We start from the raw sequence: 18178 nt of genomic DNA on the forward strand, positions 1-18178 counted from the left end.
CTCTATGCCTGTCCCTTTTGCGGTGTGAGGGAGACCCTGGCACACATTTACCTTGAGTGTGCCAGGTTGCAGCCCCTTTTCCGACTCCTAGACCTACTGTTGCATTTTTGCCTACACTTCTCCCTCCACTTGGCCCCCACAAAGCCGCGGGACCTCCTTGTCAACCTCCTCCTAGTGATGGCCAAAGTGGCCATCTACAATATCAGGGAGAGGATGTTGGCTGAGGGGATTCTCTGCGACTGTGAAGCCTATTTCTGATCCTCCGTTCACCCATCCGGGCAGAGTTCCTCTGGGTGGCATCTGCCAGCTCCTTTGACACCTTGGAGGAGCAGTGGGTGCTGCCCAGCGTTCTCTGCTTGGTGTCCCCTTCAAGTTCCCTACGTTTGACCCTCTGAAGGTCACTCCTGTCACTTTTTCTGTTGTTCCTCATAATTATTTGAGTCCTGGGCTCAGTGAATCCTCCCCATAGGCTGGGAAGGGTCCTTTAGCTGTTAAACCCAATAAGGTGTTATTTCTTTTATTGTAAGTTACCTTGGATAAGAAACATCACATGAAATGAGGTTGTATAAACAAAACCCCTTTACTGTTAAGTCTCCAACCTTCCTTACACATAGCATGAGTTCACTTTTTGTGGACAGTACTCAAATGGGTAAACGCTTCATAGAAGGGTGCGGTTCAGCTTTTTCACTTGTTCCGGATTTATTCAACCTGTAATATTACAAAAATGAAACAAAAAGAGGGCTTGAAAATTTAGCAAATATCTACTCTGCTGAGACCAATACAAAGAACGGTCTCCACTTTTCCCACGTTGCTGCTCACAGAGGACAAAATAGCAGCTGTGGAAACGGATCAGACACCAGAGCTGGCTGAAGATTCAGAGGACACTCAACGTGTACCAATGGGTTCACACTTAGGAAGGGTAGCTCCACAACCACAGAGGTTATATGTTTGTTTGGCTTATGTTTAGAAACAAAACAAGGGTTTGGTAGGAGTTTCATGCCGCAGCCGGGTGATGGAACAATTTTTATAGTGGGGGGTGCTGAAAGCCATTGAACCAAACTGTAAACCCTTTATATGATGGAAACTACTTCTTGTCAGGGCGCAGTGCAGCACTCCCCACAGGCCTAGTTCCAGCACCTATGGGCTGCGGAATCCGGCCCGCAAACCCTGTCCACACACCTCGCAGCTCTCAGGGAGGGTCGGTTGTGTTTTGACCATTGTTAAACGGGAAGGAGGCGTGTATCGCCCACTTCGCAGGGACCGTGGGCACTGGATAGGCCCCTGGGTTCTGCGGCGAGGTACCCAGGAGCGGCGCCAGGAGTTTTGTCGCCCTAGGCGGGGGTCCTTCCGCGCTCCCGGTCGTCGTCGGCAATTCCGCGGCGGGGGGGTTCTTCCGCGCTCCCGGTCTCCGGGGCACTTCGGCGGCGGGTCCCGGAGCGAGTGAAGGACCCGCCGCCGAAGACCGGGAGCGTGGAAGGACCCCCCCGCCTCCGAATTGCCGCCCCCCCCAAATCCTGGCGCCCTAGGCGGTCGCCTAAATGGCAGCGCCGGCCCTGGACGTACCCCTCATCCAACCCCCGACGCGCTCCTAACACCTTTCCCATTCATTTCTATTGACCGAGGAGGCCTCAGTTGGGGCCGGGAGCTCCCTTCCCCGCGCTCTCTCAGCGGTTCAGGCGCAGCCTCCCAGGCTCTGCGCTTGGCTGCGGCCAGGCCTCAGCGAGGCGCTTCTCGCAGCGCGGGGCCGGGCCTGTGTGCGCCTGCTCTGCGGGCCTTGGCTGGCGGAGCCCGGGCCGGGGCGGGCGAGGAGACGTGGCGGCGTTGGGTTCGCTCGTGCGCGGCCGCCGCCCCCAGCCGTCCCGCCCCAGGAGCCCCTGACAGGCCGGGGGTAGGGAGACGTGTGCGAGCGCCAGCGGCCCGGCCTCGCTCGTCCGCCCCTCCCCGCCCCGGGCTGGGAGGTGATGTCGTTATGCGGAGGCTCCGGCCACTCCGCTGCCCCTCGGCCCCGGCCCCGTATTGCCCAGATGTCCCGGAGACCCGAGCTGCTGTGCGGAGCTGCTATCGTGCTGGGCTGCGCCCTCCTGGTCACCCTCAAAGTCACCTGCAGGTAACCGGGCCCCCCGGCCGTGGAGATTCACAAGGGGGCTTCCGGCACAGGTGTGCACTCCGGGGGTGCGATGGGCTCCCCTGGGCGCTGGCATGCACCCCCGGAAGCCTTGCTGGGAGAAGGTGGGGGTGTTGGGCGCTCCCTGGGCACTGGCATGCACCCCGGGGAAGCTCGCCAGGAGAACACGGGGGGTGCTGAGGGCTCCTGTGGGTACATGCACCCCACGGGGCCTTAGTATGCAGAGTTGGGAGGCTCTGAGCTGTTCTCAGGGTACTGACATATACCTCGAGGCCTTAAATGGAATATATTGGGCTTTCTAAGCAGCCCCATTAGTACTGGTGGTGCACCCAAAGGTACCTGGGTCGTCCCTCAGATCTTGCACTGGAAGGACATTAGAGTTAACTGTGCTAGGACACTGACAGGCACCAAGGATTCCCTAATGCATGAGTTCTCAAACATTTTCATAGCATGCAGCATGTTTTAATAAATAATTGTGTTAGGAACACACACTGCCCTAAAGGGGATATTAACCAGCTGCTTCTCTCCTCTGTACACCAACCTGGCTGCTTTAATGTCATTCTGCTATCCACAGGGACTAAATGCATCATTTAATCAAAATGAGTTTTAATAGCTCTGACCCATAGGAACTGCTCTATGAGAACAGATCTATAATCCTTGTGGTCCAGTATCCTGTCTTTGACAATGACCAGTACCCCAGGTTTCAGAGGAAGGTGCAAAAACTCCCATGATATACCATATTATGCAATACTGTGGAGAGAAAGTTCAGTCCGAGCCTGATTAGCGCAAAGTTTATTTAACTACTTTTGACATGTAATGGGAGATTTAGAAGCAATTAGTTTTGCTTCATGTTTGATCTTTGTGGTAACATATGTTCCGTGTGTGTGTGTGTGTGTGTGTGTGTGTCTGTGCATGTAGCTTTCATCTTGCTGTGTATGGTTAAAATTTTGTTTGGAAGCTCAAAATGCAATCTTAGAAGAACTTTGGTTTTTATTTCTTTATGCTCTATACATATATTTAGAAGTTTTGACCTTTCCTAGTATATCTATTTAAATATATAAACTAATGACAGGAAGGTAATTCTATTATGCTGTTACCAGAAAAGAAAGTGCAAAAAAGTGTTCAAATAATGTAAATGTGACTTCCATTAAAAAAATTATTTGTGTTTAAATTGATACATGGGAAAGTTGCTGCCTTTACAGCGCCAGAAACTGTAGTGTTCTATACAGAGAACAGTACAGACAGTGGCACTGTAGAGTATTCCTTACATCTCTCCCAATGTACTTTAAATTTGACCTGGAGGTCTCAACCTGGACCTCTAATGTTGAGATGGTAGTTTTTCCATGTCTGTTTACTCTCGTTTCTTTTCTAAGAAGTTGCCAGCTGGTAGTAACTGTGATCATGTTTTTTATGATGAAAACTTTCAGATCAATAGACAGTGGACTGAGACTTCTAACTTCTTTTTTTACTCATAGGTCAACAAACAGTCAGATGGTGACTGCTTTTGCTCACTGTCTCTGAGGGTTAAAATTGCATGGGGGTAATGTATTTCATGCCCACTGCTGTTACCCAGCCTCATTTTTTTTTTTTTTAATTCCCCTATTGGTAGGGCCCTATCAAATTCACAGCCATGAAAAACGCATCATGGATCGTGAAATCTGGCGCACCATGAAATCTGGTCTTTTGTGTGCTTTTAACCTATACTATACAGATTTCATGGGGGAGACCAGTGTTTCTCAGATTGGGGGTTCTGACCCAAAAGGGAGTTGCAGGGGGATCACAAGGTTATTCTAGGGGGGCTGCCCTTACTTCTGCGCTGCCTTCAGAGCTGGGTGACTGGAGAGTGGTGGCTGGTGAGTGGAGGCTGGTATCTGGGTGCCCAGCTCTGAAGGTGGAGCCCCACCACCAGCAGCACAGAAATAAGGGTGGCAATAACATACCATGCCATCCTTACTTCTGCACTGCTGCTGGCAGTGGCTCTGCTTCAGAGCTGGGCTCCCAGCCAGCAGCCGCCTCTCTCCAGCTGCCCAACTCTGAAGGCAACGCTGCCACCAGCAGCACTGCAGAAGTAAGGGTACCAGTATCGCAACCCCCCTACAATAACTTTGTGACCCTCCCACAACTCCTTTTTGGGTCATGACCCCTACAATTACAACACTGTGAAATTTCAGATTTAAATAGCTGCAATCATGACATTTGTGATTTTTAAATTCCTATGATCATGAAATTGACCAAAATGGACCATGAATTTGGTAGGGCCCTACCTATAGGACACTTTCTCAAGGAAGGGTGCACAGAGACCTCTTCTGATGCTTGCCATGGTTCTCAGCCTTGCGGGGGGTCATGGTCTCAAAGCTACTTTCTGGAGCTACAGGTTGTAAACATTTTTTCACAGAACTTAGACTTTCAATTAAAAACAAAAGTATCTGTAGCTCTCTGGCTGCAGAGAAAACCTTTGTAAATAGCTGTAGAATTTAAATTTACTGTACAGGAAGCTGGCAGTGACACCTATATTTAAGTTGTTTATCACCTTTCTTGCGACCTTTACCTTCTGAGAAGCTTTCAGACCTCCATTGTTTGCGGCAGACCTTTGATGTTCAGCAGGCAGATAACCCTGTGTGTACAGAAGTGCCATTTTTGTCCTTTGAAATTCTGTTAAGCTTTTGTTGAGATATAAGCTATTAAAAATAACCATTTATTTTCTCTTGCCCTCTCAGGAAGACTTTGGCAGCATGCCAAAAGAATAACTAAAAACAATTATTCTAAGCCTGGCCAGCACACACTGTTCTGAAAACATCTGGGAACATCTGGAGCTGCTGTAGCAGGGTAGAGAGAGAACGAGCCGGTCTCCTCTTCTCTCCCTCTCACAACCTTATCCCGATACATGGCTCATGTTCCCCTCTCGGGGCACTACAATAGCAGGAACCCTCCTACCTCCTCCAGTAGTAGGGTAGAAAGAGAGAGCCGAGTGGGCTCCCTCTAACCATCCCTGGACCCAGCACGTGGCTGGGGATGCCACATGGCACAACAGTTTCCCCCACAACTGTTGGTGTGAAAGGTGGAGGGAGGAGACCTCAGCTAGGCTCCCCTGGAGCCAGCACCTGGACACAGCAGTCTATCCCCTTCTGCTGGTGCCAGCTAGAGTACCTGGTCCTGTAGCTCAAGTGGTAGCAATCTGTGCTGCAGCACTGCAGGCACACCTTTCAAATCCTCTTGCTGAGGCATGGTGGGGAGATTGTCACAGTTGCACATAAACTTGTTTTTACCTTTATTCATTTAAAAAACACCCAAGTGCCACAAACCTAGGAAATCGCAAATGAAAAACTACATTAATAGAATGTTACTTAGGATGCAAAAATCAAGCATTCAAAAGTTAGGAAATGTCAGATTTTTGGTTGTCTGTGCAATCTTGAATCTGTGCCCTTGTGTTGATGTTTTATGGTACAGTCTTTAATTTTATCTTCACATGCTCTTTTTTCACCAAGGACCTTGTTTCAGTCAGTGCATCAGTTGGGTGCACAAGGATGAATTAAAGTTGCACAGACAAGTATAACTCTGGTATTTCCTAATCTTTGAGTGCTTGACTATGCAACTTAAATAATGTTCTTTTAATGTATTTTTGTATACATGGAATATATATATATGTATATACTTGCTTTAGCGAGTATGCAAGTCATGAGATGTTCAGTACTAATGTAGAAATTGTATTTTAAAATATATTGTACAACAACTATTTATACTGAATAAGAATGCCAACTTTGGTTATATATGACAAACAAAGATTAAAAATACACCTCTACCCCGATATAATGCGACCCGATATAAGGGGGGTTCGCATACAAGGCGGTAAAGCTCTGACAAGCTGCTCTGAGCAGCATGTTAAGGGTGCTGGGCCAGGCTGGGGCCGAGGGGTTGGATAAGGGGCAGAGGGTCCCGGGGGCGGTCAAGGGTCTGGGAGGCAGGAGCTGTGGGGGGCACTTTTGGGGGCCCAGCAGTCCCAGAGTGGGCCCTGGGGATTAGCGGGGGGCTGTGAGCAGCCCTCTCTGCTTCCCTCACCCCGGCCCCAGGCGTGTTGCTCGGGGGAAGGGGTTGGGGGAAGGGATCCCCCCCGCACTCACCTGCAGCAGTGGAAGCGGAGCAGCCTGGCCCCAGCCCATTCCACTCTGCCATCTCCCAGCTGCGGCGCTCCGCTTCCCGCTGCAGGTGAGTGCGGGGGGGCCTCCTTTCCCCAACCACCCCGCACTCACCAGCAACAAGAAGCAGAGCGCCGTGTCTGGGAAGTGGTGGAGTGGAGTGGGCTGGGGCTGGGCTTCTCCGCTTCCCGCCGCTGCCAGTGAGTGCCTGTCAGGGGGTGGGGGGATGTGGATAGGGGTCAGAGCAGTCAGGGGACAGGGAGCGGGGGGTTGGGTAGGGGGTGGGATCCTGGGAGTGATTAGGGACGGGGGTCTCTGGAGGGGGCGGTCAGGGAACAAGGAACAGGGAGGACCAAAACAAGTTCGATGTAACGTGGTCTCACCTATAACACGGTGAGATTTTTTTTGTCTTCCGAGGACCGCGTTATATCGGGGTAGAGGTGTAATGTGTTAGAACATAGTGCTGTTTTTTGTACTGAAACAGGACAAAAGATTCTTGGATATGGGGTTGTTGGAGAAAAAAAGTGGATGGTTTTGCCACAGTGTTTCCTGCAATATAGTTCTAATTAGTTTCTCAGTACATAAGAAAGGCCGTACTGGGTCAGACCAAAGGTCCATGTAGCCCAGTATCCTGTCTACAGACAGTGGCCAATGCCAGGTGCCCCAGAGGGAGTGAACCAACAGGCAATGATCAAGTGATCTCTCTCCTGGCATCCATCTCCATCCTCTGACAAACAGAGGCTAGGGACACCATTCCTTACCCATCCTGGCTAATAGCCATTAATGGACTTAACCACCACGAATTTATCCAGTTCTCTTTTAAACGCTGTTATAGTCCTAGCCTTCACAATCTCCTCAGGTAAGGAGTTCCACAAGTTGACGGTGCGCTGCGTGAAGAAGAACTTCCTTGTATTTGTTTTAAATCTGCTGCCTATTAATTTCATTTGGTGACCCCTAGTTCTTGTATTATGGGAATAAGTAAATAACTTTTCCTTATCCACTTTCTCCACATCACTCATGATTTTATATACCTCTATCATATCCCCCCTTAGTCTCCTCTTTTCCAAGATAAAGAGTCCTAGCCTCTTTAATCTCTCCTTATATGGGACCCATTCCAAACCCCCTAATCATTTTAGTTGCCCTTTTCTGAACCTTTTCTAGTGCCAGTATATCTTTTTTTAGATGAGGAGACTACATCTGTACGCAGTATTCGAGATGTGGGCGTATCATCGATTTCTATAAGGGAAATAATATATTCTCAGTCTTATTCTCTATCCACTTTTTAATGATTCCTAACATCCTGTTTGCTTTTTTGACCACTTCTGCATGGACATCTTCAGAGAACAATCCATGATGACTCCAAGATCTTTTTCTTGACTTGTTGTACCTAAATTAGCCCCCATCATATTGTATGTATAGTTGGGGTTATTTTTTCCAATGTGCATTACTTTACATTTATCCACATTAAATTTCATTTGCCATTTTGTTGCCCAATCACTTAGTTTTGTAAGATCTTTTTGAAGTTCATCACAGTCTTAGAATCATAGAATATCAGAGTTGGAAGGGACCTCAAGAGGTCATCTAGTCCAACCCCCTGCTCAAAGCAGGACCAATTCCCAGCTAAATCATCGTCTTTGGTCTTAACTATCTTGAGCAGTTTAGTATCATCTGCAAACTTTGCCACCTCACTGTTTACCCCTTTCTCCAGATCATTTATAAATAAGTTGAATAGGATTGGTCCGAGGACTGACCCTTGGGGAACACCACTAGTTACCCCTCTCCATTCTGAGAATTTACCATTAATTCCTACCCTTTGTTCCCGGTCTTTTAACCAGTTCTCAATCCATGAAAGGACCTTCCCTTTTATCCCATGACAACTTACTTTACTTAAGAGCCTTTGGTGAGGGACCTTGTCAGAGGCTTTCTGGAAATCTAAGTACACTATGTCCACTGGATCCCCCTTATCCACGTGTTTGTTGACCACTTCAAAGAACTCTAATAGATTAGTAAGACACGATTTCCCTTTACAGAAACCATGTTGACTATTGCTCAACAGTTTGTTTTTCTATGTGTCTGACAATTTTATTCTTAACTATTGTTTCGACTAATTTGCCCGGTACCGACGTTAGACTTACCGGTCTGTAATTGCCGGGATCACCTTTAGAGCCCTTTTTAAATATTGGCGTTACATTAGCTAACATCCAGTCATTGGGTACAGAAGCCGATTTAAAGGACAGGTTACAAACCTTAGTTAATAGTTCCGCAACTTCACATTTGAGTTCTTTCAGAACTCTTGGGTGAATGCCATCTGGTCCCGGTGACTTGTTAATGTTAAGTTTATCAATTAATTCCAAAACCTCCTCTAGTGAAACTTCAATCTGTGACAGTTCCTCAGATTTGCTATGGAGGTGTTAACTGCAAAAGTAGAAGTACCGGCATGGTCCTCCAATGCTGCTGCAGTGGTCAGTTGGAATTTAGGAGAAAGGCAGGGTAAAAAAAGAGAGTGACCGTGATATCAACCTTTACATATGATTTAAAAAAAAAATTCTTTAGTGCCTAGAGAAGAGGGCCGCATTGTTCTAGGCACTGTACAACATATACTACTCTGAAGAGTTTACAGTCCAAGTTTAGCCTTGATCCTGGAAACACTTGTGTGCTTACCTTTACTGTCATGAGTAGTTCTGTTGAACTCAGTGGGAGTACATGTGGCAGTAAAGTTAAGCACGTGTGTGTTTGCAGGATTAAAGTCTAAATGTAAGACTATAGATATTTGGTGGATAAAACAGACCTTTAAACAAACAGTTTAAACTGATTTTTAGGGGCTGATGTTTGTGTAACAGTTGATCTAATGTTCCTCCATATACGTCATGCTTATTATAAATGTATAATCTATGCTTGTTCAGGTCCAACCATTCACTTACCCCCTCACATTGGTACTAGCATTTATTGTTATCCTTTTGATGCAGAAATGGTTGTGGATCCTGGCTCTCCTTTTCCCTCTAGTAGTTTCAAAATGGTTAAAATTGAGAGCAAATAGAAGTTATGTATTCAGAAGCCCATGAGGAGTTACGTTAGAGAAAATCACTATAAAAGCTGCCGGACCATAACTTCCTTCATTGATTTTTTTTTTCTTTTTTTTTCTTTACTCGTTCTCCCCCACCCTCAATTGGAGGCTGGCCAAATATTATTCCTTTATTAGTGATATTTTAAATTGTCTCACAGTTTAAAACCTTTCCTGCACCCCATTTGAAGAGAGCAATCTTATCATAATATGTTTCATAGTAAAGACATCTTCTATTTAGATTCTTATATGTGGCCATTAATCTCAATTTTGTAAAGTTTTTGTTTAAAATTCTAAAACTTTTGGAATTCTAAAGCCTAAAACTTTCTTTTAAATAAAAACTTAGGATTCCCATAATTTTAGAATATTTTACTGAGGATTATTACTAAATGTTGAACTCCAATATTGTGTACAAATGAGTGAAGAGCCACAGTCCTGCCCAGAAAATGTAGGATCTGTTTCATAAAAGCAGGCAGAACCATTCATACACTTTTGACAAATCAAAGTGAGTGTAGTCTTGAAGTGCTAAAAAAAGTCAACATTTTTGCAGAGTAATTGTGATCATGAAAAGGTTTTTTTATGCATGTTAGTGTGTTGAGGGCAAAATAATTTTATTCCAGGGTTACTAAAATTGTGGCCTGAAGAAACAAAGAACAGCTAGGCTTAATTACTAATAGTTGTTTTTCATCATGATATCAGAGGTGCATTAATAGCTTAGGGGATACCATGACTTGGGCAAGAAAGACAACTTTACAGGCCAGATTCCGATCTCATTTATACCAGTGTAAATCTGTAGTAACTCAGTACATTTATTTTGTATTTAATCCAACGTAAAAGAGAGAGAATCTGACCCTGAGAATTCTTACGGTATAGTAGGAATCTAGGCCACAATCTTGCAAATACTTACGAACGTGCTTCATTTTATGATCGTGAACAGTCTGGGTACGCAAGTAGTAAAGTTGAGCATATGCAGTTTTTGCAGGATCCGGGCACTATATGTGACAGTTTCTGGACAGTAGTTATTAATGCTATTTATTCTATCAGAAAAATAGAAAAACCTAAAACGTGTGTTCAGTTCCATTACTATCTCTTTTGTTATGTCTCTCTTATGGACAGTTTCTAATAAGAGATTGCATCTTCTACGTGAGTGAGATCAGCTTCCTGTAGGGAACATTCTTCTGTAGGAAAGCTAAAGCAGAAGTTAATATACCCCCAAAATAATAGGAGGACCATGTGTATTTATCACAGATAATCCTGACAGAGTGTTGATGGAAAAGAAAGATTGTTTAAAGCAGGGGTGAAAGTACCGTAAAAGACTTACCGGTACACTGGAGTACTGAGCGGGGGTGTGGCCTCAACCGGAAGAGGCGGAGCCTTTCAAGATTTAAAGGCCCTGGGGCTCCGGCTGCTGCGGGGAGCCTCGGGGCCCTTTAAATCCCCGCCGGAGCCCAGCTGCCGGGTCCCCGGGGCTCTGGGAGCCGGACTTGGGCAGGGATTTAAAGGGCCCGGAGCTCCGGCCCGTGTGGGGAGCCCCGGGCCCTTTAAAGTGCCGCCCGAGCCCCGCTGCCGGACCTCTGGCAGCGCTTTAAAGGGCCCCGGGCTCCCCGCAGTGTCAGGAGCACCGGGCACTTTAAATCCCCGGCCGAGCCTAGCTGCCGGAGTCCCGGGGCCCCGGCAGCTGGACTCATGCAGGGATTTAAAGGACCCGGGCTCCCGGCAGCAGCCGGAGCCCCAGGCCCTTTAAATCGCTGCCGGAGCCCCAGGGCTCCTGCAGCCGGGCTCGGGTGGGGATTTAAAGGGTCCGGTGCTCCTGCAACTGCAGGGAGCCCCAGGCCCTTTAAATCACCGCCAGAGCCCTGCCGCTGCTACCCCGGGGCAGCGGCAGCAGGGCTCCAGCAGTGATTTAAAGGGGCTCGGGTGGCGCTTTAAAAGGCCCGGGGCTCCCCACAGTGGCTGGAGCTCTGGGCCCTTTAAATCACTGCTGGAGAAGCCGGTCCAGTTTGGCACGGCGTACCGGACTGGACTGGCTTACTTTCACCTCTGGTTTAAAGGTAGGTGAATCCTGTTTATTTTATCACAGATCAACTAAATCATTTTATGAATAGACAATGGTAAATAGTATGAAATTCAGTAACTGAAAGGAGAGCTTTTATTCAATCATTTAAAATAACTCACTTTAATAGTATTTGCTTAAAATCTCAATTTAAAATCTCTTTTAAACCCTAACTTCATTTAATGAGTGATCTGTGACAGGTAGTTAATTAAAATTGAAGACAGATCCTCAGTTATAAATCAGCATAGCTCTATTGAAGTTAGTAGAACTATGCTGATTTACATCAACTGAAGACCCAGTCCAAGGATCTTAAGGTATAGCTTGGTCAGCAATACCAAGAATATGGTGTTGAGGTATTCAGAGTTTAACGGAAGAAGCTATTAATAAACGTCAAGATCCAACAATATGTCAATACTGAAGTAAAATAAATTTCAGTAATAAAGTTAACCTAAACCTTGTCAGTGTTTATGCAATGCTGCATGCATTAACTGAAACTTTAGGGTTGGTGATGGAATCTTGCAGGGTTTAATTTTTCTTCCTGGCTTTTGGGTTCTTGCTGTTCCTTGCTGTGGGCTGCAGGTACTGCTGCTTTTGCTTTGAACATCTCTCATTCTGTAATGCATTTCTCTGTCTTTCTTCACTGTGTGTGTTTAGTCCTCTGGTGTGGAGTTAGTGTCTGTGTTGTAAATTGCAACAGATATGAAGGCAATTTTTAACCACTTTCTCAAAGTTAATACATCTCTTAAGAGATTTTGTTAATCACTTCTTTACTGGTTTATCGCCATATGTGCTGGACTCAGTCGCTTCTTTGGCTCATGCCTATGTAATAGGATTCATCAGTTCATGTCAACATTTGTAATGCTGTTTCTTGATAAAAATGGCTTTTAAGATCTCTTTGAATACCTAACATTTGTCTTCAGTCCATTTTCTGAATGTCAGTTTAATTCCAAAAATATTTGGGTACTTGAAGGGCTTTTTTGAACAAGTATAAGCACGTAGGGATAGAATCCCAGCTGGTTTAAATCAGCATTACTGAGTTGTTATTATTAGTCTACTATTAAAATAGTCTCTCCAAAATGTAGCTTCTTATATGAAACCATCTTTCAGGACCGTTTTTGCATCTTCCTAAGTATGGTGAGTTAGTTGCATTAGAACAGCAATTAATTCCCCTGTTAATATAAATATCTGTTTATTCAAGCAGCTTCTGAAGTTTTCAATAACAAAAACTCTAAGCAGATGTAACATAAAATTTTGGTACTTTGTTTTTAGCTAAAGTATGTCATTTTCTACTTTATAATACCTTAATACTGTTTAATGAGGAATGCTTGTTTTTAGAAATGAAACACTTGCAATCAAAAGAATAACTTACAAATCATCACGGACAACACAAAGTAGTATAATTATTATGGGATAAATAGAAAAGGTTTTCCACTTTAGTTAAAGGTATGAGCTGACAGTAAACTCTAGTGTGCTTTTTCTTATCTTTAATATTCTACTTGTGTGTTTCTTTTTTAATTCTTATAAAAGTAAGGTTTTGCAAATTAATCATTGCTCAATATAAACTTTATTCTAGAATTAATCCCAAATAAGAGAAAGTGTAATGTACATTTTAAATAGAGATTTGTCAATATAAGAGGAAGGGATGAGAGAGCCCAGTTCTGTGATTAGATTGCTTGGTTGTTTGCTGAGAGAACAGTTTGCTATGTATTTTTACTCCATTTAAAATGGTATTTTGGGTCAAACCCAGTTCTCCTTAAGAAAGTGAATTTGTCCTGGTGACTGTTATTTTCTTTAAATAAGATTTATGCCCTGACAGTACCTTCACATTTAAAAGGAGACGTGTCTGTTTTGCCCTGAATGAATTTTGGCCTCTTTAATGATTAGTTCTGAGTTTGCAATGAAATAAGCTATAGCAAACATTTTACAAAATACAAAGTTGTAATAAGTAAAACGTATTAATTACTCCTTCATAATACAACATAGAATAAAGAAATACTGAACATTTAGAAGACTAGCTAACTGTAATATTTTTACAGACATAGCTGTTATTTTACATCACAAAACGTTGACTAGTGTCTGTTCTCTTAGCACCTAAGGTACAAAAGTTAAAACAGGAAGAGGCCAGGGAAGAATTCCAAATAAACCTCTTATGCTGGTTATTTCTCATGCTAAAGAGAGATGCTATTCCTCCTTTGACAATTTAAGGGTTTGTGTCTATTAGGATTCATTCTGTGCTATATTGGTTTCATAATTTGATTATTGATTGTGTTCATGCAATAATTTGGTCAGGTAAGTTATTAATACAAGTTTATACTATTGTCAGTTCCTTGATTAATTCATCTGATCTCCATTATAACCTCAATTTGATCATTGCGTTGTTTAGTGTCTTAGGGAAGTGTAGCAAATTAGTTAGCTTTATATTTGCTTGTTTAATTTCTCAAAATATTCATAAAAAGTACACCAAATTTTCTCTCAAGTGTCTGTGAGGTCCAAACAACCTATAAAGATATGATCCCACTGACACACTCCTGAATTAACCCCCATTACCACTACAATATAATACACTATCAGACATATTCTTGTGCTTATTTCTTAAAGCCTATGTTTTATGACATGTCATAGAACTAACCCAGGTAATATAAATTTTTGTCATTTGCATCAATTTTGAAGATTTTTGTCATTGCATAACCTTTGCTAGGCGTCAGTAAACAAGTGTTTTTGGAATGTTTACATATTTTTTTTGCTGCTGTATTATGTTGTCTAAGTACTTTTATTTTCTTTCCCTTAGCCGAGCAAAAGATGTAACAATGGCAGCGAAGGTTCCAGTTAATTTCTTCTCCTCAAAATCTCCAGTCCTTGATCTTTTTCGGGGGCAACTGGACTATGCAGATTACATTCGCCAAGATTCTGAAGTTGTACTGTATTTTTTCTATGCCCCATGGTGTGGACAGTCCATTGCAGCAAGGGAAGAAATTGAACAAGTGGCAAGCAGGTTGGCAGACCAGGTAATTCCAGTAAAGATGTTGATTAAAAAATGGCTTAGTTGACCTTCATTCATTTCCAAACACTGCCTTTCTCTGAGCATCCCGTGGGAAGTCAGTGGGACCTGGATGCTTATGTTTAGCCTGTCCTCTTCATTTTTAAATTAAATGCAGAAAAGCCATGGTCCCCATTCTCTCACATTTGTGTTATTCCCACTTCTAGGAGGGGAACTGTGTGAAATTCAACAAGTAGAATTTTCTCATTATTCTTGAAAACAGGGCTGGGGTTGCCTTTGTGCAGAAGTGGCAGCTCCTAACATCCCAAATGCTTGCATCCTATGGGATCCACTGGCGGGATAGGCATCCATATAGAGGTCCCTCTGTCTTTACACTGCTGCCCAGCTTCTGGACACTTCATGCCTACAGCTGTCCTAAAACTCCTATCAGTGGGTTTCATGCCACAGCATGGGAAATGAGTGCAAATTACTACAGACTTAAGGCTTTGTCTACACCAGCACTTTTGTTGGCAAAACTTTTGTTGGTTGGGATGTGAAAAAAATAGCCACTGACCGACATAAGTTTCACCAACAAAAGTGCCGGTGTGACTAGTGTTATGTTGGCGAGAGATGCTTTCTCGCAGACATAGCTACTGGCACTCGTTTAGGGTGGTTTAATTATGCCAGCAGGAGAGCTCTCTCCCGTCAGCATAGTTCGACTACACAGAAGAGCTTACAGCAGCACTGCTGAAGCAGTAGAGCTGTGCTGCTGTAAGGCCTGTAGTGTAGAACTGGTAACTTGGGCTCACGTGCGCCTTAATTTTGGGGGGAAGGGTGAGAGAGTGCTCTGGACTTTTTCTGAAGGGTTTTAATCATGCGTGTATGACTGAAACAATCTCCCAAGTGCGTATTTTTCTAGAAGCAACCTCTGTGCCTTCAAGATAGTGGAGAGACAGTGTGGTTCTCCTATTCCCTAGAGAAGTCACAAAGGAGGTTTCATTATGAGGAAGGGATTTTGGACATTTGTTTAAACTTTCAGCATACTAAGCCTTGAAAATTTGAGCTCCAAGAGGTGAATTTTTCCTGAAATGAATGTCATATGAAAAGAAAGAAGTGGTTTAAAATGGAAACCTTGTTTAACCTTAACTATAATGAACAGAACCAGGTAAACACAATGAGGGCCTGGTCAGCTTGACTGAAAACCAGCCAATGATTGTGTTGGTTATGTGCAAAACACTTTTAATACGTACTAACGTCTTCTTACGTATGCTTCCCTTCCAGTTGAGTGCTCTTTCTTCTATTTTTTTTTTTTTAAGTTTAATTACTACCTTTCTACTCTGCTCAGAATGGTCTAGAAATGAGTCACCATTTCTAAATTTACTTAAACTGAAAACAATATCAGTACCTAAAATCCAGTTCCTTCTTGCTTTGGATCATTCCCTTTCTGCCTTTCCAAACACCAAGAGATAGGTGTTTTTTTTTTTTTTTTTTTTTAAAGAGTGTATTTCACCTTTTTGGAAACTTCAGTTGGTGCTCCTCTGAATCAGTCAGGTTGTTTGACTAGTTATAGAAGTAAATAACTAGCGCACAGCATTTTTCAGAAAAGAAACAGGAAATCACATACCACATCTATCTTGGATTTTGGTAATTATGTTTGAAATTTTTATTTGATACAGTTAATTATTAAAGACCAGTCAAGAATGGCATAACGTACAAACACAGTGAACAGTCTTTGCCCTGAAGAGCTTATAATCTAGCTAGACAAGACAAAGAATGGGAGAAGGTGTATAATAAGAGTGCACATATGATGGCAGCAAATGTTATGTCAGTTTCTTGATTTTTTTTTTTTATTTTTGTTTTATTTTTATTTGTGTGTGTGTGTGTGTGTGTGCCTATGGATTTAGTTAGGAGAAGATAAGATAAAGGAAAGAAAAGTGAAGAGAGAGGGGACATAGCAGGGAAAGGTGGAGGGGAATAGAAAAGATGGTAAGAGGGGCAGTTGTGGAATGAACCTGAGATGAAGAGATTTTGGAGGGCAGGGGAGGAAGAGGGTTGCAGCAAACAGCCGATCGGCATAGGGTAGAGAAAGTCGTGGTGATGTGTTTTGTACCTTTGGTCTGTTCTGCAGGTGCTGTTTGTGGCAGTTAACTGCTGGTGGAACCAGGGGAAATGCAGGAAACAGAAACATTTCTTTTATTTTCCTGTGATATATTTGTACCATCGGAGGTAAGAGTTTCACAAATATGATTTATCTGCATTTTAGATTGCTGGTAGACAGAACATCATAGAAATATCAAGAATGCGGTTTGTAATACAAGGGCTGTGGGCTGAAGTTCATCCCTGTGCAGAGGCCCAGTAGAAAATCTATGAAGTACTTACACCCCCACAGGGCCTGAATGGGATTTAAGTGACTCATAGGCCTTGTGCTGCCCTTTGCTAAAGCCTGCCCATTGTTTTGTCCTTAGGCAAAATTCCCATTGACTTCAACTGGAAGTTTGCCTCAAATGAGGATTCAAGAATTTGGACCTATATTATTTGTTTTATTTTTAATATTTTCTGCTTGCTTTGGGGGTGGGTAGCATCATTTGGTCTCAATTCAGGAAAGCACCCCTCCTGGGGCCAGCACTTATGTGCTTAAGTCCACTGAAGTCAGTGGGATTTAAGCATGTACTTAAAATTAAGCAGATGCTTAGGTCTTTTTCTGAATTGGGGCCTCTACCAATGTTATGCTGTGAAAGTTTGGCATCCCTAGTGTCCCTTTACATCTTTTCTTTTTTTGATTTTTGTCTGAACTTGAAAATAAGGCACTGAGCACATTGCCTGACACTAGTCTAAGTGGAGGCAGGTGCTGTGCAGTCTCCCACATACATTTCTACCTGTGCGCCTTAGTCCTGCACTGTGGCTCCCCGTCTTTTCCAGTCCAGCATTTCTCCCTTGAGTAATCAACTAATCGTGAAAACTGTGCAACATGGTGTTTTTTGCGCATGTTTACTAATGCTTCAATTCTCAATTCATTTTATGTAGATGAGGGGAGAATGCTGAAATTTGCTGTCAGCTGAAATTCAGGGCTTGTCTACATACACAGGTTGCACTGATATAACTTAAAACAGTATACACTTAGTTTAGTTACATTTAGTTAAATCAGTGCAAACTCTGAAGTTGACACACATCATTGGTTGGTCTTGAGTCTGTAAATTTATCCGTACAAACTAATCAATATAGCCAGGTTTAAATTGATATGAGGGTCCATGTAGAAAGTTGCACCAGAATAATAAAAGGTTTACAACTGATTTAGTTATTTCAGTTTGTATTTACCAGCCCTCAGATAGTTACATGTTAAGCTCTAAAACATATTTTCCCACCAGTATGATTTGGATTAGTGTGGTCTTTGTACTTAGGAAGGCGCTAAATTAATTAATGTAGCAGATTTTTGCTTAGACTCTTAATTTTATGTGTAAATGTGTGTTTAAAAATAAAATTCCCAAACAAACAACACACACTACTTTACAGGTCATTATAGACTAGTGTGCTTGAATTGCTTATGTCAGGGGTAGGCAACCTTTCAGAAGTGGTGTGCCGAGTCTTCATTTATTCACTTTAATTTAAGGTTTTGCGTGCTGGTAATACATTTTAACATTTTTTTTAGAAGGGGTCTCTCTCTAAGTGTATATTATATAACTAAACTATTGTTGTATGTAAAGTAAACAAGGTTTTCAAAATGTTTAAGAAGCTTCATTTAAAATTAAATTAAAATGCTGATCTTACGTAGGGTTACCATATTTTGTGCCTCCAAAAGGAGGACACTCCACGGGCCCTGGCCCCGCCCCCA

At 43.3% G+C, this 18178-nt stretch overlaps 1 protein-coding gene across 2 annotated transcripts in view; it reads left to right on the forward strand.

Moving 5' to 3' along the window:
• Positions 1-1818: 1818 nt before the first annotated feature.
• TXNDC11 (thioredoxin domain containing 11) overlaps positions 1819-18178 on the forward strand; it is a gene marked incomplete in the record, with an annotated part of 105442 nt that continues 89082 nt past the window's right edge. Inside the window, 3 exon segments of one of the 2 annotated variants that reach the window (XM_034784082.1) lie at positions 1819-2107; positions 14161-14377; positions 16478-16575. In XM_034784082.1, coding sequence (XP_034639973.1) covers positions 1962-2107; positions 14161-14377; positions 16478-16575 — 461 coding nt within the window. 2 annotated transcript variants of the gene reach the window in all.

The sequence above is a fragment of the Trachemys scripta genome, chromosome 10 (assembly GCF_013100865.1).
Source record: "Trachemys scripta elegans isolate TJP31775 chromosome 10, CAS_Tse_1.0, whole genome shotgun sequence".
NCBI lineage: Eukaryota > Metazoa > Chordata > Testudines > Emydidae > Trachemys > Trachemys scripta.